At 40.8% G+C, this 24,739-nt stretch overlaps 2 protein-coding genes across 2 annotated transcripts in view; one reads left to right on the forward strand and one right to left on the reverse strand.

Moving 5' to 3' along the window:
• The window catches only part of si:dkey-251i10.1 (uncharacterized protein LOC100038774 homolog), a 211,843-nt gene that overhangs the window by 5,400 nt on the left and 181,704 nt on the right, over window positions 1-24,739 (reverse strand). The gene's annotated exons all lie outside the window — the stretch shown is intronic.
• On the forward strand, window positions 883-24,570 carry LOC132987823 (GDNF family receptor alpha-4-like). Its single transcript, XM_061054767.1, has 9 exons — window positions 883-1,330; window positions 11,134-11,400; window positions 11,489-11,581; window positions 11,689-12,058; window positions 13,834-13,943; window positions 14,988-15,122; window positions 18,027-18,166; window positions 20,277-23,353; window positions 23,612-24,570. The coding sequence occupies exons 1-8, from the start codon at window positions 1,276-1,278 to the stop codon at window positions 20,469-20,471; spliced, it is 1,365 nt and encodes a 454-aa protein (XP_060910750.1). The 5' UTR covers window positions 883-1,275; the 3' UTR covers window positions 20,472-23,353; window positions 23,612-24,570.

Here is a 24,739-nt window from a genome sequence, read left to right on the forward strand (position 1 = left end):
TCTGTAACTACATGTTGCCTTTGGTTGATAAAAGCAGCTTGTGTAACTTAACTTGTCACTTTTGTTTTTATCTAAAAATATATACTTAGGGATCTTTAATATTCCCTGAAAACTGCAATGAATGTGCTCAATTTTCCTGAATATTCCTACCTCATATAGTAACTAGACGTGTGTGTTTAAATGCATGTGCGTGAAGAGTTAAACTCTTTTGTCTAAGAGAAGCACACCAAATTTAGTTGTGCAACATGCAATGAAAATAAAGGTTTTCTATTGCACACAGATCAGCTGCAGGAGTGGAACAAGTGGAAATGTCACAGTCCCAGCTCTGCTGTGAGTTGATATGAATGGAGACGAGTACAAGGCTGCAGACTAGTTTCAAGGCAGAGGAGGGAACATATTTAATTTAACATTTAAGCTGCTCATAAAGGCACCTGTGGGAGGAAGATGAACCAGTATATAAAAAACAGAAATATGGTCCAATCACAAAGTCCAGATGGAGACAGACTGTCTGTGCTTCTAAACGCCGAAGCAAATGCAGTTGTTGTGGGTATAAATCCCATTATGGCTTTATTAAAATAATGTCAGTGTGAAGGTCAAAGCCATTACTGTTGGGATTTCCATTAAAAGCAGAAAACCTTTAAAACCATTACAACAACAAAACGCTCTGTTAGTAAGGGAATGAGTGAATGATTAGAATTTGATGCACACCCAACCAATCATAATTGACTCTTAAACCACGTCTTAAATATACACCTGGCTTTGTCCAAACAGTTATTGAATGTTCACGGCTGTTACTGTTCCCCAACTGGAAACATTACAACATATCATCGGCACATTCAGTTTTTTTCACCGGCCAATCAGATGGCGCCTTCAGAACAGATGCGCCATGCAGTCTCTCTGCGCTCTGATCCTCACTCCGTGTGGACAACTGTGGAGCTGCGACACACGGAGTCTGGAGTCTGACTGACTGGAAATGACTGGTGCAGAGAAACTTTTTGGATACGAGTTAAAATAGATTTCAAGAGATACATTTAACAACAGGAATACGCCAAATAAATGGGACAACAAAAATCGCGAGAGCTTGAATCGCTCCAGTTGAACGCGCGGTTCAGTTTGGCCAACTTTGTGAACTAAACACCATCCGAGCTGCTTCAGTCAGCGCAGCAGCAGCAGCAGCAGCAGCAGCAGAGGAACAGGAGGCTGGATGTGGCACAAGGAGACGGGTCAGTGAGCCGCAGAGAGCCGGGTGTGAGTTTCCCAGTGTCCAACTCTCCAATGTCAGCAGACAGGATGATGATCATTGGACTCCTGCTCAACATCTTCTCTCATGGTAAGATCAACGTTTCTTCTTTTTTTTTTGTGTGTTTTAGGTGAAGAAAATGTTACACCTACTCCGTGAAATCTGCGTGTTGTAGGGACTTCGCTAGACTGTGTGTCCCTCTTTAAAACTTGATAATGAATGAATGTATGTCACATCTTTTCAAAGGCACATTACAGACTATATACTGAAGCCACCAGAGCAGATAAACACACAGACAATGGATTTTATATCTTTTTTCTGATAATGATAACTTGGTATATTTGAATTCTGAAGACTGTTTTTTTTTTGGCACACATTAGACTGTGTAACTTGCTGGTGTCTTTATTTAAAAAGAGAAAGTGTTGAAGTGGGACAGACTGTGGGGGTAGGAAGAGTTTGATCTGAAATGAGGGGATATGTATGATTCCATTATTCCAGCTCTGAGTCAAACTTTAAAAAAAAAAAGACCATTAAACAGATCCATTAAAGCGTTTTCTCACTAATGTGTGCATTACCTCTATATTTTACATGTGGATGACATCATCACAGGTTCAGATTTTTTTAATTTATTTTAGCCTTGGATGCCTTCCAAATGCAAGAGCCATTCATCTCCACAATTATTGATCTCGCTGTCCCAGATTGTGGAAATATCACACATAAAAAAAAGTTAAACTAAAAGATCTTCCTCCCAGACATGAAGAACTCTGGCCTTGTCGTCCATAAATATTAACATTTCACATGCGTTGAGCACAAGAAGATTTATATAAGATCACATTTCAGAGCTTCATGGCAAACATTACGATCACTTCGTATTGATATTTGACTTAAAGGAGCGATGATTCCCCCCTCCCCCAACACACTCAAACACACGCACAAGCTGTTCCAAATGAGTATAATAATAAGTGATTAATGCGAATGTGGCTGAGAGAGAGCGTTGATCTCAGGTCTTTAAAATGATGGGTCATTATTAGAGTTCTTCATTGTTAAAGCCAGAGCACTAACTCTTTTTCATTATTTTGATGATCTATTGTTAACACAGAACACACCGCTCCCCTCTCTGCTCCATGTTGCAGAAAAAACATGCAAATACTATAATTGTCAGGATTAATTCAGCGGCAGAGGAGGCGCTGGCTTCTCTGCATCCAGGAGAACTCAGATAATGTCAGGTGAGGCTTTCCATTAGAGATTAGTATCATAAAATGATGAAGGCTGTCTTGTGAAAGTCAAACCTTTCAGACACCCAGTTTATCATCCTCTGTGTCAAACACCCCCCCCCCCCCCCCCACCCCACCCCACCCCCGTCAGACACTTCTTTGGAATCACACCAAGAAAAGCAGTTCTTTCTAACGTCTTTTCAATACAAGTCTGAGTCACTGCAGGTGAGAGACAAACTGTCGTCATGTGGAATTCTTCCACTGAAGCCAACTGCAAAATTAATAGTTGGATTTTCTTCATGTGTTGTGAAATCCCTCACGCGTTCCTTTAATTTTAGACAAATGTGTCGTAGAGCTGCTTCCTTCTTACACGTTGTTTGAGAGAAATCTTAAGACTGTTCAGTATGACAGTAACTCACGTCACGACACAATACGATACGACACAGTTTGCAATATGTGGCCCACGATAACGATAACATCAGGATAGAATGATTCTGCCATAATAATATTAATCAAGTGTCCTGTAGTCTGATGAAGTATATTAAAGGCCTCTAGAAAGGTTAACTGCAGGGTTCCTGTATTTATTCACTGCACTTTGGTCTCCTCTTATCATGCTTCATCTCCTGACTTCTTTTCCCGCTTTCCAACATTATCCCGCCGTCGTCTTCTTATTTTATCTTTAACTTAACCCCAAGTTGCTCCTGCTGCTTCTGCGGTGTATGAATGTGTATGAATGGGATTAGTCTCTTCTGATGGTCACTTAACATAGAAACCTCTGCCATCGATTGTGTGAATGTGTAGGTGTGAGCTGTGGTGTAAAGTCGCTTTGAGTACTCAGAAGACTAGATAAGATACGAGCTCAAGTCCATTTATCATTTATCGATAGCCTCTGTCATGCCATAAGCGCCACGGTGAGGAGTCAGGAAGTAGTGAATCATAACATGGCGAGCGCCTTATTTTAATTTAATTCAATTATCGACATTTGGCTTCAGGGATTTAATGATTATATCACATGAGCCAGGACGACTATATATTGCAGTATTTATATTTTTGTCCCAAATATAAATCTTCTTTCCCAGAGTCTATGGACATTCCCTGTTGAGCTCTGGAGGTTTTGTATAAATAGCCTCTCACAACTGTACTCCATTTCATACTCTGTTATTTTAACCTCGTTGTAAATCTGGCCTCACACAAATGTGCGCCTTAAACCATGGCAGTGGGAGCTTAAGAGGTAAAGAGCAGCCGTCCCAAAATGTCTGTCACCATGATGCTCCACAGAGCTCAGGGCGAGCCAGAAAAATCTGTAACAATCGCAGGGTTGAAACATCCAAAATGAAAGAGGAGAATTGCACCTGTCTGTATGGATTACAGACTTTAGAACGGCCCTTTGAATAAAATGCCAATTCCCACGCTTAGGGCCTTGAAGCTGTGCAAAATAGATAAATAACCACATTTCAACACAACCCAGTATCAGTTACACTCCACCACTTCTACATGTTTATTTGCATCTTTATCCAAATTAATCTCGTAAAATTATGCATGCAAAATCTGTATCTGCTTGTCTTTGGACAAAAAGATTGCAGACGTTTTAATTTCCATCTTGGGTGGGTTCCCTTCACAGGTTTAATCCCACCTTTGCATTTTCTATGTAGATGCATGTCTCTGTTTTCATTTTAATGTTGTTCGTTTGCACAGAATAAAGAACTACAAAGAAATCTGTCTGATTTTGAATGACATTAAACCTGACTTTGACCCGTAGCTGGAAGGCCTCTGTGGATTATTGAAGTCCCAGCACAGAATCCAACTGGTGATTGAGTGTGTCTATTTCTGGTGCTTCATTTAGTGGACATGATTGAGCCATAACACGGTCATCATGAGAGTGATGGAGCTCATTTTCAGGCTGCACACAGGTGTTAGCTGGGCTGATATCCACATGCTGGGGCTGTTTGACACTTTTGTGCAGAGGTTTGAGTCCCTCACCCGTTACTCACAGGTTTAGCCAATCCTCTGCTCCTTTATCTCTCCCACTCACTCTGCTGGGGACTTTTCTTTTACCTCCTGTTTCTGCTGAGGCATTGTCTTTTAATGTACTCTGTGCCGGAAATTCTGTTTCGTTTAGGACGACAGCACACAAAGATTAAATTGGCAAAGTGCCCAATGGACATGACTAAGATAAGAAACATAAAACACAGTTTCTGAATATGCAATTTTATTCCACATACTTGAAGTTTTACTTAAAAAAAAATCCCTTAATTAAAAATCCCCCCGCTTTTAACCTTAAAATGTGGGATTCTGAATGACTGAAGTGACCCATTAAATGTTGAATATGTGTTTTGGTAATCTTGACTGTCACTTGCAGAGAACCCACAGCTTGATGGAATCAAAAGATCTGTGTCTCGCTGTCTGGCCAAGAAATTATTTAGCTTGTCATAATTTAGGAGCAGCAGAAGGCAGAATCCTGAAATATTCACACAGCTCTGCTCACTCTGACTCCACCTGATGCAAGTATGTATTTTACCTGGAGTAAAGAGGAGTACAGCCTGCGTGATGTGGCTGCACAATCGCAGCGGCACAGCCCATTAAACTAGACACACTGCAACTGTTGAACCACAAGATTAAATCATGATTCTTACAATCTTGTAGAGTTGTCAGACAGTTTGTGTTTGGGCCCTTAAAACAACTCCTGGATCATTCTGAACAAGCAAATGAATTCACAAGCATCTTTAGCAGATTTTCAAACCTTCTAAGCTCTACCTAACAACCTGAGTGTTATTGGGTCAGATACTGCTCCCTTCAGCTTAAACTGTCTGTACTCATTTGCCAAAACAAAGAGGATCTTCTCACCTTGAGTTGTAAGTGTGCAGAAGAAATACATATAAATGCTGGCACTGTCTCTGTGGGGCGTGCACCTAAAAATCGAAAGCTAAATGTAACTCTGCTGCACCTTTCAAAGCCTCAGTCACGCAGAGAGTCTGTCTTGTTTGTTTTCCCAAAACTAAAGCAAACAAAGGTTTTATTTGTCCATGCATGCAAAGCTACAGAAACTCTAAGCAGACAGGCATCCATACATTTTATTCATTCCATTTTCCCGTGGTAAGTTTATTTCAGTTGTTTTCTCGAGATTTTTTACTTTTTTTTTCATTGTCTTGGGATAACAGCGCTGGTTTTCCCATTATTACAGAATAATTTATCTCATTATCTCGAGATCGCAGAGCTGGTTTTCTTGTGATGACGGGATCATTTTGTGATCTATAAAACAAAACAATAGGCCGGTCACAGCTGAACCACGACACGCCATTCAGCCATTGCCCACACTCATGAGGTAAGTATGTTAGTTTAGTGTTTACACAAGATAAACAAGTCAAGCTCTCAAGTAAACAGAAGAGTGAGACTGAGAAAATAAAATGCATGGATGCATGTCAGTTCAGGGCTTCCTTAGAAACAGTGTTTGGTGTTTTCTTTGTAGTTGTGTGAACTTCGTGTCTTCAAAAACGCCTGGCTGTACAGTTACATGAAATGGCTGCTTTTTGTGAGGTCTGCTGAAAGCAGCAGGAGCCGCTGGAGGGAGAATGTGGACACCTGCAGTGAGGGAAGATTTACGATTGATTTGTTCCAAATTGGAGGCTGAGTGCTTGAAGAATATACTGAAATCTGGCAGGTGCAGCATCATGGAGGGATTTAGAAGAAGGGAGGGCAACATGAGAAGCAGTCCAAGGCAGGCTGGAGGAAAGGAAGTCAAGGGATCCAGTAGAGGGAAAAAAGGAGAAACATTGAAGTTGACCGCTAAGGGATTTGAAAAGCTGTTTTGCTGAATAAGTGTTTGCAGTTTGTGTAAAAATTGTACTTTGCGGACTGAGTAAAATATTTACATTTTAAAGACTTAAACAGAACTTATTCTGTTTTCTTTAAAATGAGCTCTAGAAGCAGAAAGCCAAGGGCGCTGCCTCTAATTTCCTTTATAACAAAGAGAATATGTGCAAACTTTTAAGCATATGTTTAATGTAAAAGTAAAGTTGAACGTTAGAAGAGAGTGAGCTGATTGGTGGAAAGTGCAAAAGTAAGAGCTCAGCAGAAATGAAGTGTCAATGAGGGCACACACAAACCTGAATCATCTGTGATGAAGCAGCTTCTGTAGGAAAGTCCTCTGGTCACACATACGCAGAGGAGGCCGACAGGCAGGAAGAGCGATCCAAAAGACACTAAGACTCAGTCGAAACAAGTCGTTTTAAAGGAACGTTCCACCATAAAATGTGTTTACAAACACTGAAATCAGCACAGAGATAATTCATAAACATGCTGCAGTCCTTATCAAACTTTTATCAAGTGAAAAAAATATATTTTAACCTTTTGAGCAACATGACGTGAGTCACATTCTGTTTGGTTTAATTACAGGCTTGGACATAATCGACAACAGTTAAGAGTGTCAAAAAAGACCTTCCATTCATTTGACATCTGCTTAGTCCATATTGGAAATATATTCATTTTGAATGTAGAAGCTTAAATTAAAATTGGAAAAAAAAAACAACATATTGGCAGAATAATTATTATTTTGACCTGCAAACATGTGCTCTTTTATTCAGCGGAGTATTCACTCCCATTTGTGACTCATGTGTCTGGTACAGTCTCCTACTTTATTTTATATAAGTGATCCATTTTAATTCTGTTAAGGCTAAAACCTATTCATACATTTGCGTGATCAGAAGCTGATTTGACTGAGTGGGCAAATTGTAGATGTTTGCCAGGAGGCTTAATACCCACATCAACTCCATCTCTCTCCGCCTGCTTCTCCATTAGCCAGCAGTTAGTTGGAGTCAGTGTTTCCAATATGGCGACAGCCATCGTAAAGCTTCAGAGCACCACTTCAGAAACCAATGGTCGACGTCACTGAGGCTACGTCCATGTCTTATACAGTCTATGATTACACATGTTCATTTCAATGTTTTTCAGTATATTGCTCTTTAAAGTCCGTTCAGTAAAAAATAGTTGATTATCTCTTTATTAAAGACAACAGCAGGCTTTTATGTTGAAGCACATATGCACTCTGATCTACAGTCTATTGAGGAGGCCTTCTGATTTGACTGCACATGACGTGACTGAGTAGTAACAAGTAGTGGTCATCTTGTGCATGGTTTCACTTCAACTCCAACTTGTCACCTCGCTCCAGTTTCCTCCTCGAGCCTGTGACTTCCTGCGAATGAGTCCCTTCTGTCACGACTCCCCCAACACACCACAGTCACACTGCTGCCCCACAATCTGGATTCATTGCAGTCTATCACACCCATTGGGAGATATGGGAGAGACCAGTTCACTTCCACTTCAACATAGGTTTGTAGTTCCTTATATGTGCGTGGAGTTAACCTTCAGCTTTCCCATGCTCACTTCATGGCTCCCCCCTGTGAGAAATCAGTAGGGTGAACTAAAGTTCACATATCTCAGAGATTCATCTAAAATGCACTTTTTCTTTTTCTATTTTCTTAAAAACATTCACTCCATGCTCAGACCAGTAATTCCCTAGAAACACACACTTTTATTTGGCAATTTGTTCCATCTCAAACAGCATATTGTAAGAGAAAGCTTCTTTTCCACATTGACATTAAACGATGTGACAAAAGGTTCCGTTTTACAGAGCTGATTTTGTAGGTTTTTGTGCAGGGAGCAAACACTAAGACGGAATAATAAACAAACTGTTCCATCCCCAAACAGATTAAACCTGTTTAGACAGTCTAAAGATCTGATACTTTGTCATACATAGGTGTTGTCACCTTGACCTTATCGAACTGAGCCCATGACTCACCGCCGTGTGTTACCAACGTGGTTTTTTTTGTTTGTCTCACGTCCCTCCTGTAAACACTCTGCAGCAGCTGTGGCAGCTCTCCTGCGGCGGCGATGGCGCGCAGCCTGTGTTTATGATATGTGTAAAGCCAAAGTGAGACTGGGACCTCATGTGGCGTCTAAGATTGCAAAACATGCAGCAGCCGAATTGGATTGCAGCCGCGCTTTGTGCCACCGGTCAGCGGGAGCTTAATCGAAGTGTGTGACCGATTACACCCTGCAGTGTTGGCGTGCGTGTTTGTATATGAGCTTATGCAATGTATATTTCCATGTGCTGCAGCATGAGTATGCTTGAGGATGTTATAAGTTCTGATATATTTGTCAACCAGCAAGCATGAATATTAACTATTTTTGTGCAGATATAAACATGCAGGATATAGCAAATTAATGCGATAAAGTGTTAAACAAAAGTGTGTGCATATTGCCTACTCCAGCTGTTTTCTTGCCCTGGATTCACTGTGTTCAAAATGTAATTTGTGGGGACAATTATGTGTCACATTTGAGGAAATTAATTTCCTGGAATGAATTTTTATGAAGAGGCTGTTCTGTTTTTTTTTCTCGTTTCCCCCAGGCTGTCGTTGGCCTTCCTGATTTGTGTTTTTCATGGAGCGAAAATCATTATTAAGAATTGATTCATAGTTTCACTTTGAGTCATTCTAGAGAGAACACTGACAATCAAAAACACTCTTAATGCTTAATGAGCACGGAGCGACACGACTGTTTCTGAGGAAATGTGGCTGCTGATAAGAAACACTTAAAGACACTCGTGTAAACCAATGCGGTGAATTCTTTTAAATACATGTAAAGCTGATGTAAGTCTGCAGTATCTTCAAGCAGCATATTTTGTAGGTGGGGGATATGTTTGCAGATGAAAAGTGTCTGTCTGAAACTTCAGGGGGACAAAACGTCCTCACAGTGAGTCGCTGTCTGTCTGTGAAGTCCAGGGTGCGTCTTTGTCTGAAAGCGAAATTGAAAAAAAAAAGTTTTGTTTTGTTTTGAAGGGGAAAAAGAGAGAAGAGTTGGAATAAATTGGTTTTGTCTGCAGGATTACTTGTGGAGACAGTAGTGTCTGGCTTTGGTGGAAAGCTCGTTCAAAGTGGAAAGAACCCTGCTGCTGACAGATTCTCCCCATGTGTCCTTTTACAAAGTAAAAACTGTATTTTTAGACAATTTTATCTTCTTTTTTTTTTTTTTACTTTGATACCAACATTTTTGAAAGCAAAGGTCATATGATTGGTGAAAACAACTTTTCAGAAAGCCATGCTTTGAATTTATACCAGTGTGGCAAGAAAACTGAACACATACAACTGGAGGAGTAAAATCAAGTAGTGTGACTGTGAACCTTTCAGCCAAATGTTGTCATCGTCACATGGGAATGGATTGATTTAGAAATGCTTACTTGTTAGTGGTTCAAGTATTTGCTGGAAGATCCAAGATACTTGAGAGTTTGCTGTTAAGTGGAGCAGCTTCCCTTTTTGATGCAGGAAACTAACAAATTCTCTGTGTAATACATCCGCATTTGGCCATCTTTTGCTGTTATCTCAGACTTACTTTGAAATGCTGTTTGGCAGCTGACACTCAAATCTGTAAGCTTGTGTGTTTAAGATGCAACACTATATACAACAGGGGGCAAAAAGACGAAAGAGGTGCGGGGAGGAGGATTAAGAGGAGCCTGACAGCCAGGTCCAGGCCTTGTTGGCATCATTGATTTACAAGACTGTCTTGATTTATGATAGCATGTGATGTGACAGTGAGCAAAGTGGTGTTTGAAAAAGGCTACAAATCGGTAAAACGTAAAAATTCTGTAGTCGAAAACTGAGGCTGATTCTGAGTAGCAAGACATTTCCCATCCAACTGATATCACATAGTCAGAAACATAATGCTCATTATTCAAGTAACTTTTATTTTATTTCACGACATCATTTAAATATTCTCTTTTGTGATCTAGTAGAACAACTCTCAAATGTCTAGCAGATTTTTTAAACATTTCAGAAAATTATTTTTTAATGATATTTAGTTTTATATCTCGTAGTTTATGAGGGAATCTACCCATGTTTACGGGTGCATGTAAACAGTTTTACGCTGCTATGGAGTGGATTGCTGCCAAACTTTATGCAATGACAATAAAATATCTAACGGTCATTTTCACCTGTACTGTCTCTTTAACTAGATACAGAACTTGATTCAGTAATTGTGGTTTTACCAGTCGTATTTTTTTCTGTCCTTCTACTTGTGTAATGAATGTTTGTTTTTCCCACCTCTGGCATTTGATAAGAAAGACAAAGCTGACTCACTGGACTGAAACAGTACCACAATGTCAGGTGTCTGTCAGCTAGATCATTTTCAAATGACTGTATGAACATGCTGCTCTCTTCAGTAGAAACACTTTAACACTGTGCTGAAGAGAGTATGTTGCATTAATGAAGAGCTACACTGCAAGCGTTTGTAAAAAAAAAAAAAAAGAGAGAAGTCAACAAGGAGTCCCAGTGAGACGATAAAAAAATATAAATATTAAAAAAACAATTATCACATAACCTCATAGTGTTGTTAGATTATCAAAGAGGCTCTGAGGGATAGTGAGGTTTACCCATGTTACTCTATTACACTCCTGTGCTTCCAGTTTTAGTAGCCATGTTGGATTTTATAGCCACCTGTAGTGCAGTGGAGGGTCTGTGGGGTGCACTCACCTCGCTCTGTTCTCTTAATCACTGCCTATTTAGCTTAAAGACTAAATCTAATGCAGGGACCATAATCCCAGCTGCTTAGCAAAAATACAGAAATGCAAAAACCAGTGTTGATTTTGACAGAGCGGCTTTCCCCACCAATAGTTTCCTGCACGTCTTCCAGGTGGCGTGCCAGTTTCCGCGTCCTTGGACTGTCTGGTGGCCGAGCAGAGCTGCATCCAGGTGCAGTCCTGCAAGGTTCTCTACAGGCTGCTGGAGTACTGTGCGGCTGAGGAGGCCGTGTCGCCCCTCGGTGCCGATGCCCGCTTGGAGTGCCTGGAGGCCCAGAACTCCCTGCAGCACTACCGCCCGCTTCGAATCTGCAAGTGCCAGCGTGGCTCTCGCAGGGAGGAACACTGCCTCAGGGTGTACTGGACAGTGAGGTTTGCAGGTGGGTTCAAGCACTGGCAGCTGGTGCGTGTGTGGAGGAGGACTCCACTGCATAATCCATGTTATAAGACTCTTTACCTTTCTTTTAGCGTACGAGGAGTATGAGGTGACTCCATATGAAGAACTGCAGTTGAATCTGGTTCGAAACATTGAGATGTCTCGAATGGCCTCCATCATGGCAGGTACTTCCCTCAGCGCAAATACTTCAGAGTTTAAGTATTCAGATTCTCATCTATCATGATGTTTTCTTCTCGTGTGATCTCACTCGCTTCTTCTTGACCTTCCCCAGCTTCCACTCTTTCTGTGGACGGACAAAACCAGTGTCTGAAAGCGGCCCAGGACTGCGGCCTGTATGAGAAATGTGGCTCCCTGCGGTCAGAATATGTCGTGGCCTGTACCAAGCGAGCGACAGTCTCTGACAACAGCTGCAACCGCCAGAAATGCCACCGAGCCCTGCGGCGTTTCCTCGAGCGCGTGCCAGAGGAGTACAGCTTTGCTCTGCTCTTCTGTCCCTGCTCTGACACTCTGTGTGGGGAGCGCCGCAGGAAAACCATCGTCCCGTCCTGCTCCTACGAGGAGAATGTGAAAGGGGAGGATAAAGTCGGCAAACCCAACTGCCTTAGCCTGCAGAACTACTGCTCCAGAGACGAGCTGTGTAGGTGAGATACATGTATGGATGAAATGACTACCTGAAAGTTTAAAGAGCTCATATTCTGCCCTTTTTGGGGTTCGTATATTTAATCTATGTTCCTACTTTTGTACGTTCACAATAGCTAAAGTCCGAAAAAAGTGTCTGTTTTCATGTACTGCTCCTCCTTGCTCCCTCTACGCTCTGAGTCCGTCAGCTACGCTCTGTTGAGCCCACACTGTTAGGCCAAGTCTGCTCTGATTGGTCTGCCGATCCGCTCTGTCGTTATTGGTCAGTTGCTCAGCACGCGTCTCGGAAATTGCAACATGAGCTGCTGGGCTTGCCACAACGAGCCAATGGGCTTAGATCAGTGATCTCACACTGACAATGACGCCGGACTGACACATTTTTATGGAGGGGGGCTAGAACCGAGCGTTACATGCAGCTAATGCTACAGCTAACAGGAGGAGGTAGGAGAAGCCGCGTTTCCGACATAGATGTGCCTAAACATGCACAGGACACTTGGAAAACACACTAAAGGGCATATAAAACCAGAAAAATCATAATATGGGACCTTTAAGACACTTCCCAGTGAAAAAATCCAAGTCAATATCAAATGAGATGCTGATTCTGTTCAACTTTAATATCAAATAATTCAGCTGCATTTGATGTTCTCAGCTTATACACACACACATGTTAGCATGTTAGCATGTGGAACATTCCAGCCGAGATGAGACAACAGTAATGCAAACCACTTGTGTTTGAAACCTGAACCGATGTACTCTGGTTTTTGTTTTTCCACTGACTGATGTTCTGTAGCAGTCACATGCCAAGACATGGGGTCAAGGATTTTAACGTCGATGTAAAAAAGTAGGATAAAAAATGCTAACTCATCAGCATAAAGGATTTTGTGACACACTCTGCAGATTTTCCCAAATATATAAGACTGTCTTACATTAATTAAAGTCGAGTCGGTGTGAAAATGTTTCAGAGGTTATTAATGATAAGAGACAACGACTACTTATTTGAAACGGAGAAGGTCGTACAAACCCCCTCCTCTGTGGTGTTGTATTAGAAACAGATTTTAAATAAGGAAAGAGAGGAGCGCTAACCTCAGCAGAAACTACATTATTTTATTTCCCACACATGAACAACATGTGTTCCCTTTGAGCGGCATGGGAAAAAAACATGTTCATGTCTTCAGTTTTGGTCAGAGATATTGAATAGATTATTTATTCAGCTCTACATGACAAGCTCTTGTAGTTTGTGTGTTCATGGTGAAAGAACAGTGACAAAGTTAGACATAAATTCTCTCCTTGGTAATGTCTGGCTGTCACTGTCAGCACCAAGTATGATGATTGCACACCTGTAAAACTGCTTAGATAAAACTCTTTTTCAGTGGGCCTTCAGTGTTTCTTACACCGCGCAGGGGAATGATTTTGATCAGGCCTCTAAAGAAAAGTTGGTGCGTTGTAGAGCTTATAAAATTTCATGAGGCTTTACTAAAATAACACATGGTTTCAATGTAACATTTGTTTTTGATACGAGTGCAGAGCTATTGATTTCTCTGTTTCATGTTTTGCGCTCTGTGAAAACAACAGTGTGTTTTGATTCTGTTGTTTTGTTTGGGCTCAACTTGAATCCCCAAAATGAGATTGTCAAAACAGTTAAAAATGCACACTCTGTTTCTCTGTGCTGCCATGGGAAAAACATTTTTCTCTCTTCTGTGTTTGTCTTTGTCCTTTTGTGTGTGTGTGTGTGTGTGTGTGTGTGTGTGCTGTGTTTGTATATTGGTGTGCATTTCAGATCCCGGTTTGCTGATTTCCAACACAACTGCCAGCCCTCCGCTCTGTCTGCCTCTGGCTGTATGCGAGAGAGTCGAGCCATGTGCCTGAAGGCCTACACTGGACTCATAGGTGAGACGGAGGGAGAGAAATTAAAGAGGTACATGAAGGCTAAAGAAGGGAATCGCCTCAAAGAACAACAGACTGAGAGCTGCTTAAAGTGACAGTTGATATGTAGCTTAAACCGGTTTCATTTAGGCTCAAACATGGTCAGCTGCCAGAAGTTGCTGCTCTAGGGATCCAGTGCGATTCACTCAAGGAAACTAAAAACAACCTAAAAATCGCATTTTTGGGGCTCAGATGGCCTAGCGGTTAGGTCACACCCCTTGTACATAAGTTATTGTCTTCCAAGCAGGCAACCAGGGTTCAAGTCCTTTTCTCTCAGCACTCTCTTTCCCCGGTTTCCTGCTCTATATATATATATATATATATATTTTTTTTAATTAATCCCAGAGGGGAAATTCAGGTTTCCACTCTGTTATTTTAGGGACATGCTTCTCACACACATAGGTCCGAATCACACACATGCACAAACAGGACCTGTGGACATGCATTAGGGGAGAGATGTCAGAGTGGGGCTGCTACACACTGCTATGCAAGGAGCGCACCAGAGCAGTTGGGGGTTCGGTGCCTTGCTCAAGGGCACCTCAGCAATTCTTGGGAAGTGACCTGGCACTTCTCCAGCTACCAGACAAACGTCCATATTATGGTCCGCACTGGGACTTGTACCGGCGACCCTCCGGTTCCCAACCCAAGTCCCTAGAGACTGAGCTACTGCCGCCCCAAATCCACTGTCATGTCTAGATAAGCCCATAAATAAAAAATAAAAGTGCTACAAAAGGGTCCAGGTAATAACATTTTCTCTTTTCCTAGAGTGTATTTTTTAAATTTTTTTAAGTAATTTTGTCTACCTCTAATTATCAATAACCAGAGTTTGAAAACCGGTGACAGTGGATGCCTCAGGGCACGAATATTGTTGGCAGTGTGCCTCACACCTTCCATAGAGGTGTGTGCTGAAAATGAAAATCATCTGCCCAGGGGAATTATTACTAAGGAAGTTTTTAAAAGTTGCCCCTTCAATACAACTTCTGTCTTTTTTTTTTTTTCTGTAACCAGGCACCATCATGACTCCCAACTATGTGAGCAACAGCAGCACAGAGGTGTCCCAGTGGTGCACGTGTGAGGGCAGCGGGAACGAATGGCAGGGCTGTCAGCGTATCCTGCACATGTTCAGCAGCAACATATGCCTGCGTGAGTAACATGTCCTAAAGTTTGTACGATTACCTGCAGGGCTCCAATGTCCACCGTTACTAAGTCCAGATGTTACCAGACTGACATTTTTCAGTTGATTGATTTTTAAACTTCATATATACGAAAACACCATGAAGGAAAAGTAATTTAACACAAAATAGGTTGTGGAAAAAAAGGTTTTCAGATTAAAATCAAGAAATGTAAAAAGATCACATGATAGCCGTTCAAGTCAGAGGGGCTGAACGATTATGGGAAAAATAATAACCATGAATATTTTGACAAATAATCAGATCACAATTATCAATCATAATTATTTATATATCTCAGATACAACTTTATTTTTTATTTTTTTTCACATTTAAATAAACACGGCATCTCTTGAGATCACTTGATTTAATATGCGGCAGCGTTTTCTATGGACAGAGGATGAATTTTAAATGTCAGTACTGCCGTCAGTCATGTTTATTTTAATGGGGTAGGCCAACATCGTGATGTATTTGTGCAGCGATACAAGGGACTGCAGACGGAATCTAGCTAATCAGCTAAATCTGGTGCAATGCATCGCCTCTCATTAATGTAGATTTTGTATATGGTCTCCGATAAACTAAACAAAAAACTAAACTACACAAGTCCATATTCATATCTTTTCTAACTACTATAAAGCCGTTTTCACATATGCACTCCGGATAATATCTAGATATTTACGGGAGGACTGCTCCAGAGATTCTCCCAACCTCGCCGTTCACATGTGCTTCTCACAACGGGGGACTATCCCTGTCAGAGGGGAGGGGGGGGCGGGGGGGGGGGGTTTCCCGAGGTAAAACGTGACATGAAAAATCAACGCGGAAGTAGCAGACAAAGCAACAGAGTCCGCTACACGACGTCATAATGACAACATTTGTTTTTATTCAGGAGATTTCTGATAGTGTGAAAACAGTATAAGTGGTATGCTCATTGAACCTTTTACTGTATGTTTATCCACATTAAATCTGCATTGTTTGCTGCCCTTCCTTAGATTATTCCTGTAGTCGAGACTAGTGTTATCTCTCTTTGTGGCTTTGAAAGAAGCTTCAATAGATTTGATTATTATTTTTAAGCATGAACATTAAATTACTGTTGCAGCTCAATCTGGTTACGATTAATTTGTCATCTACCACAACTATCAATTCTCTCTTTGTGAAGATAATGACAGAGGAAATGTTTCCTTAGCAGCTGTCAAATAACATAATTGATCTGGACATGCTGCTCTAATATTATAAAGTGCAATAATACAGAATTGTAATGTGGCTTGTTATTGAGGATTGAGGAGGGGAATCAATGAACCGTAATGTTGTCTTCTAAATGAGCGAATGGTTCTCTTTGAAAATAAGAACGTGATTTTTACTTTCTGAGGAGGCAGTGAATCCTTTCATAAAATCTGATGACTGTAGAATGGCTTCTTGTTGAATTGCTGCCAAACCAGCGGGCGAGGAGAGCTTCAAAGACAAAACAAACTCAGGCCAGCCATGTTGTTTTTACTGAAATAAGTGTGTCAGTGTAGACCAACAAGTACACTACTTAGACACACTATTGGATTAAAAATCTTTTTTTTTATTGAAATGAATTGTGTAGGTATAAGAAACAAACATGGAGAAAGAACAGCTGAAGGAGCATAGAAAGCCCACGCTAATTACTGGTTTGCTGTAACTGTCACATCCAAGCCCGTTTGTTAATGTTTAAAAGCTATAACTTCTATTGATCAATTCTTGATGACGATTTTCCTCGATGGTTAGGTGCAGATTAAGTGCGCAGTCAATTTCTCTGTTTGTTGTTCTCTGTTTTTTCAGAGTCTGCAGCAAAGCTAGCACCTTTGTGTAGCCACACTTTAAGCTAAACGCTAACATCAGCATGGTGACACTAAATTGCTCGTCCTTTTTTTTTATCAGACACAATAACTGGAAAAGGATTGAACGCTAATGAATCCTGCTGATGGTAGTTAAAATAGTTTTTATATAATTAAAATAACTTTTCAACAGTCAACAGGACTCGTTTAGTAGATTGATGGGGATTGTGTGCGTGCTCTTTATACACAAAAAACATTGTAGGCTTTTCCTTATAGGCCCAGTGAGCAACCCTCATGGTGAAGGCACGTCACCTTTAAATTCATCAGTTCAACTTCAACACCCAAGACTCACAATGACTACACTGTCATGCTCATGTTTAGCAGGTAGACATCTGGTACCTCAGCCTGCTAACATTTCCTACTTGGCGGTTAACCAAAACTACTTCTAAACGTGATGGGAATGTTAATTTTTGTAAAAGTTTTTAAATTAAGTGTTGGATCAATTTGATTTATCATTCAAGTTGTTTGTTTGCCGCTCCAATTTTAAAGTTAAAAATGTGCGATCTTTGTCTTGAATGCTCCAGTTTAAAGGGCAAATATAAGTTCTAAATACATAAATACTATAAAATAAGATACAGTAACTGAATTAAGTTAAAAATCAGTCAAAAATAACTTAATAAAATATTTTCATTGAGGGCTAAATATATACATTTAAGGCAGTTAGAAATAGACATTAAAATAAGTTTGACTCCATGATGGTGCTAGATGAACACTGAGATAGCAAACTCAAACGTAAAACAACACTTGAGCCTGCGTTGGCCTGAATATATAAATTTTTATGACATTTAATTGATTCCTGTCTAATATGTGTAAATATATCAGTCTGGATCAAAGTCTTGGAACAATATTTCCCTCTGAAGACTTTCATAAATCTCCTTCTCTGCTGAATCGTGAGCAGTATGTACAGAGTTGGCGCACTAACTATGCTTCTAAAAATCATCACTGATATTATTTTGGTCATACCTCCAGGATGAATAACGATGTGAATCTAATGAAGATGCCCCCTGCTGATTCTGTTTCAGGCAATGCAATCAGCTCCATGGGAATCTCTGCATCTCCTCCTGTGGAAAAAAACACTCCTGCACCCGCTTCGGAGCCCTCCCCGCACGTCTACCAGGAGAGGGTCCATGTCAGTGTTAACACTCTCCCTGAATTCAACAGCGTAAGCGCACTCTTCTGTCTTTTAACTGCCTCGCCATATGCTCGTGTAGAGCTGAACAGAAGAAGAGGTTGAGCATACATCATGTTGTAACACCTCCATATCAGCGGGGTTTGGAGAAAATGGAGCAGTGTTTTTGGCTCTCTCCTCCTTCACTTCCTGTCATTATAGCTGAGGATTAGCTGTAGGTGTTTGCTGCATTAGACTCAACCCCTTACTGTTAATATTCATGACATCCATCTGCTCAATATCCTCAATTTCTCATCAATTTAATCCTCCTAATGTTATACTTCCTCTTCTTCCTACCACAACCCACAGTCGTGTGGAGCAGTGGTTCTCAACTGTTGTAGCCTCAGGACCCACCACCAACTGCTTCATGACAAATCGCTACACAAATGTATGATATTTCTCAACCGATCAGAGTTATTTAATGACAAATTGTGCAGTTTTGTCCTCAGACGGTACAAAACGTGTCTCAGAGAGCCATGAAATGGTACAAAACGAATATGTTTAAAATCAATTTATAGACTTTGATACAGGTTTTTTTCCAGACCCACTAAAAACGGTTCTGAGACCAACTTTTGGGTCCCGACCCACCAGTTGAGAACCACTAGTGTCGAGCACAGAAACATAGAAAGCATGTTGAACATTTAGATACACAATTAAAAAATAATGCATGCTTAGGTTCCTAATTCTTGTTTAACTCTTAAGTTGAAAAGATGCAATCTAATTCCTGTGATGTCACCACGTACTGACACATCCAGGGGTACACACCTACATCCCTGCTGCAAGCTGTAACACAACATTTACTCAGGAGACTCCTGACCTACTACTTAATGATGCTAGCATGCTGCTAAGGAGCTAACCTCTTAGCATGTTGGCTTCAGGGCTGACAGTCATTTGCACGGCACACATTACAGCATTTACCGTGGAATACAGGATTATAATTATCATATTACATGAAGCTCCTGAGCTGGTTCTTTCAAACAGACAGAAATGAAGACGTCTCTTTATGACGTCTCTTTCTGACCTCCAAAATCAAACCAGACCGGGATCAACAAGACTGATTTGGTTCTACGTTGTTATAGTTAAAGCCTAAAAACATCGACCACAGAGAAGTTGTCAGACAGTGATTAACAGCATGCTGCAGAAACAGACTTTTTCTACACACAGGCCTGGGCGATAAAACGATAATGGTATTCATCACAATATAACTTTTCTCAGCGTTTTACAGCACCGTGCTTATGATGGTGAAATGTTCCTCTGTTCAAGTAGAGTTTGTCATGTTCTGACCATAAAGAATAACTCAACCACAATTAACCATCGGGTTTCTTCAACTTTCACTTAAGAGTAAAAATCTGCCTTTTTTTAAATTTGACAGCAAGAATGATTTGACATTTATTGTGACAATTATCCATATTGACTGCTATGAATTTTTTTATCGCGATAACATTTTTAATCATATCGCCCAGCCATATTTCCACATGATATTTTGGACGGCTTAAAGTAAACCGGTTGAAAAAAACACTTCAAAATCCTCCTCACAGGAGCTTTTGAAATCCCATGTGCAGTACCAGAAGTTATTTTATATACGTTTTCTACTTGGTATGATGTCATTTTGAAGGATGTTAGCTTTCATAGAGTCCTTGGTTTGTGTCCAACGATGGTTTATACCTTTGAAATGTTTTCTTTCTTGAGATCACTTTTTGTAAGAAACAACGATTGCCTTCTTGTCCAATGTTTACAGTCTGGATAAAATCCTGTAATTGTTTACAGCCTAATGATCTTTATGACAACCTGCGCTTTTCCCACAACAGAAAATAGAGAGCACACAATCAAAGCAACATCTGAATGCTGTGATACGAAGACATTTCTTGCGATTTTGCAGGGAAACACACTTTAGGGTCTGTTAGTTGGTCAGAAGTCAGATTGTGAAAACTCTTAGCGTTTGGTTTCTTGGGCTGTTTTGTCTTCAGCTTTAAGATATTTTTTTACATGTGGTTTTAAATTCTGTGCTGATGTCGACTTTCTCTTGAAGTCTGAATCCAGAACCCTCCTCCACGCTCCACCACTTCTCTTAATTGGAAGAATCAATCTTTCCTTGCTTTTTTAGATGGAGGACAGCGAGGAAGAGGAGCGGGACGAGGAAGGAAGCGAGGAATTTAATGTCATCCCTCCGTACTCAGAGAAGGACTCTAACATCGAATCGGAGGCCAGAGGAAGTACACAGGGAGCAGCCAGCCGAGCAGTACCTGTGTTCCCTTTACTGCTGCTGCCTACACTCATCCTGGACTGCTGGAGCTACTGAAGCACCCGTCTGATTTTTCCATCTCCACACACGTAATGCAACACAGAGGACATTTGCTAGGGAGAAATGCTTGATTTCTTTTTCCTCACTTTTTTCATTTTTCAAATACCCAGACTTTACTTTCCTATTCTGTTTCTGCTATCACTGCCTCCTCAAGAGCTTAAAGATATCAGTAGTGCTGCAGTATGTGCCGCGTCTTTGCTCCAGTCCGCTCCTATGAAAGGAAGCCAACAACGTGAGCAGATATATGAGTGCATGGGTGAATTTAGAAGTGCTGTCTGGGCAAATGCTCTATCTAGAGCCTGCTTCACACTCAAAGTGCATCCCCTCTTTTAACAAGAAGCACATCGCCCAAGGCCACATCCTCTATACACACTCCAAAAAAACCCTAACCAGGCTGCTCCGCCGCAACCAGACCCTGAGCACGGCTTTTGATTTCTATTTCATGACTCATGTCACATCCGTTTCTCCATTGCCCCTTTGGCTCTTCCTCCCTCCCTCCCCGCTTCGTACTATGGTTGAAGAGGATAATCCCATTTACAACAAGCTAATAAGAAACTGCTTCACACTTAAACCTCTTTGTACCATCGAAAAAACACTTTTTAAAAAAGTAATTAGTCAAGAAAAAAAGTCACATTATGTATCATCTTATGCCTTTTCATCCTCTGCTTCTCCTCACTTTGTGTTCTAGAAAGAGGGTAAAAGTCGCCCCGCTCTGCTTCTTTTGTTCACACGCCACTTGGTATTATTACTACTGAGGGTGAGTGGCTGACAATTCAACCTCGGGCGGACGTAATGAGATCAAATTCCATTGTAGAAATGACGAGCAGAGAAAAGCAACACGAGCAATTACAGCACAACTCAAATTGCTCGGCATGCAGGGAAGGTCTGGAGTGAGGCTCAGGGGAGGAAATAGCCAATTTACTGCTGTCATACTCTCTCAGTTTTTTTTCTTCTTCTCCTTAGGAGGTGTTTTTTTTTAGTGCTCCTTTTACCCATCATGTGCTTCAGATGTTGTGAGAGCGAGCTGTGGAGATAGGGACGGACACAGGAGGCTGTAAAGCCTGCTGGCTGCTCTGATCATTGAGCAGCACATTGAGCCATTCTCTCTGCCTCAAATAGCTTCTGCTGATGTTAATGATTTTTTTCTCTTATGGATCATTTTCGTGTGAAATTACCCAGCTGCGGGGAGGTAAAAGGAAGTATGGGGATGTTTTTTTGTGGCGGTTAAGTTAGCAAGAAACAAGCCATCTGAGCTCTGCAAGGATGTTACATTTGATTATATCACCGTCAATTCCTGTATGTATTTAGATAGACATTCAAAAAGAACGGTTTTCTAAACACATCTGTGTTCAGGTGCATAAGAACACTGCACAAACAAGACTTCAACAAAGAATCAGATGGAAAAACTTATCAGACACTCTTGGGGACAGCTTCATCGTGTCCTCCTGGTTTTAACTGTTGTCACTATGAGGACCACAGCACATCCAGCTTAAAGACACCAGTTCAATCCAAACTTTTTGTTGGATTAAAAACATTTTGGCCGATAAATTTATGCAGTTTAGTAGCCATTGTGAGATTGACCAAAAAGTTAATTTTGGAGCCTGTATGTTATGTAATAACAGCAGTGACACAATGATGTGGGACTTGAGAAGACAGACCACTGACATGGTGGCGCCAGATAGCCAGGATAGCCAGGTTATGTTTAGAGCCCTATGTATAGAGGCTATAGGCCTCATCGCAGCGGCCATGGGTTCTTTGCTGCATGTCATCCCCCACTCTCTCCTCCCCACATTTCCTGTCTCTCTTTTGGCTGTCCTATCTATAAAAGCAAAAACGCCCCTCAAGAAACACATCTCTAAATATAACATTCAAAGCCTTCTTAGATGTTTATATATCAATTGAAGAGGCAATACGGGCCAATCCTTTTCAGCCCCACAGCTGGACTTGTTTACATGATGATTTTCTGAAATGAAAACTGAACCTTTTGATAAGGGCCAACAGTGAAAAGGCAGAAACGCACTGGAAGCGCGTGAGCTACACTTTTTTCAAATGCAGGTCCATCACTACTTCAAACTTGAGTTTGATGTTTAGAAGTCAGAGTTGGACTTCAATGGATGTTGTAAGGTTATTAAACCTGTACTGAGTGAGTGTTACCCAGCCGGGGGAAATATGACATCATGTAGGGTTTTTTTTCTAACCTCAGTCTTGTTAAGAGTTACATTAAAGGAAAGGTGTGAGGTGAAGAGCTCTGAAGTGTGACTGCAAGCTTAGAAGGTGCCAGGAAAATTACTTATTTGGAGAGAACATTTGAAATAAAAAGTCTGCCCACACGACTCGTTGGTATCCAGAAGTATTTGAACCAACACTGAGGTGGAGCGGAGAAAGGCTGATAGATAAACATGTTAGATAAACATAACCCGTCCTGTTGGCACAGCGCAGTATCAGTCATGCTGCTCCATCAAATATCTCATCTGCAGTTATTCATAAAGCATCTTAATAAACAGCATCAAGGGTCAATAACAGCATCCAGTGCGCTCTGGCCTTAATGACTGAATGTGAGTTTACATGTATCTTCACATTTCTATAAGTTTGTTTATATTTGTAAACTATGTAAAGTAACAGTTTACATTAAACATGGCTTTTATTATTTTGGATGAGTAAAGGAGTGGGGGGGGAAAAAAGTGTATTATTCATCCATTAATAAAATGTGGTAACACTTAGCGAGGGTCCATGAATGATCATTAACTTATACATGACTTCATGAATGGCAAAGGAAGAAGTCAATCATGAGGCATGAACAAGAATCGACAGTAACTCATGTTAGGGAATCTCAGTCATGATGGTTTCTTTGTTATGTTCTTTTGTTCTTCATGTCGACAGTAAGAAGAAGAAGAATTTATACTTTATTGATCCCGCGAGGGGAAATTCGTTTTTACACTCTGTCTAGTAAACATGAACTGAAATACACACACATGCACAAACAGGATCCTGTGGACATGCACTAATGGAGAGGTCTCAGAGTGAGGGGGCATGGGCTTGTGGGGGGGGGTTAGGTGCCTTGCTCAAGGGCACCTCGGCAGTGCCCAGGCCTCGCCATGGGTGAACCACCTTCTTGATCATGGTATCTCCCCTGCCAGGTAATCAACTCACCTCTCACAGCTCATGTGTTCTGGTGAATTCAAAGAGAAGTTAGTCATGACCTAGTGTTAGTCATGATTAGGTGACTTCATCATGTTGGCTGCCCTTTAAACAAAGTGGAGACCTGCTGTGTCTGGAGGCCTATTCACACCTGCACTTTGCAGGATATAAACGTCCTCACTCGCTCACGAAATATAACCTGCTGCTTTCACACATCGGCTCACTATGACTAATTGCCGTTATTTTACCAAGGGGGGCCGGCAGTAATAAGGCAGGATAAAGTCGGTTTCAGAAATGTGTCCATTTGCCACCACACATTGAAAAATGTCAGGAAATGTTCAGGAGTTGTGTGAACAGAGCGTTGGACAATGATGAAAAAAAAATTCCAACTCACTTATCCAAACTTGAGAATTTAATGGAGTTCAATATTTGATCTAATTTATACTGTCAGTCTTTTAAATACACAAAGCCTTACTTACTTATTCATCAGACCTGATAAAGTCAGTCAAGAACTCATTATGATGATAAAAGCAGAAATCTTTCCCCATGAAGAAGACATGCTCATCATTTCTAACTCAGAAGGATGATTGAATTGTTCTTTCTCTCAGTGATATGAGACTTCTAGTTCATCGTTGTATATTCCGTTTAGTTGAGCTCTTCTTTTTGGACGTGAAGTCATTATAATATTAATGATCATTCCCTGGACACAAATGTTACCCAAAATCTTTTAAAAGTGTTTTGTGAATATTTTCTGAATGAGTTCTGAGTTTTTACCTTTTTAGATCTAGTTGAGAGACAATGTACAGTACGATGTTTCACACGCTTACCTTCTTTTAAAGACATATCAAACATGCCAAATACTTCTGACTGTACGTGTAATAACTGTGTAATTTTGTGACATAGCAGAACAGTGTGCCAATTTGTTAAAAGATGAATAAAAGTCACAGTGAAAAGGCCACATGTAGTTAAAAAAGCGTTTTATTGACTGACAGAATTATCGGTTTACATTTCTTTCCTCTGAACATTTTTGCAGGTGGTTCAGGATGAGTCATATACACCCTGATGTGTTTGGGAATGCTGCTGACAAGCTTAATGACAGTTTATTGCAAATTGGTGAGTTATAAGGT

Source organism: Labrus mixtus, chromosome 14, assembly GCF_963584025.1.
Source record: "Labrus mixtus chromosome 14, fLabMix1.1, whole genome shotgun sequence".
NCBI lineage: Eukaryota > Metazoa > Chordata > Actinopteri > Labriformes > Labridae > Labrus > Labrus mixtus.

What these genes read in the sequence shown, in the direction of transcription:
- LOC132987823 (XM_061054767.1), top strand. Translation starts at nt 1,276, where the DNA reads ATGTCAGCAGACAGGATGATGATCATTGGACTCCTGCTCAACATCTTC. An exon ending in GGCCTACACTGGACTCATAG is followed by an intron (nt 13,944 to 14,987) that starts GTGAGACGGAGG and finishes TTCTGTAACCAG; the next exon opens with GCACCATCATGACTCCCAAC. An exon ending in CAGCAGCAACATATGCCTGC is followed by an intron (nt 15,123 to 18,026) that starts GTGAGTAACATG and finishes ATTCTGTTTCAG; the next exon opens with GCAATGCAATCAGCTCCATG.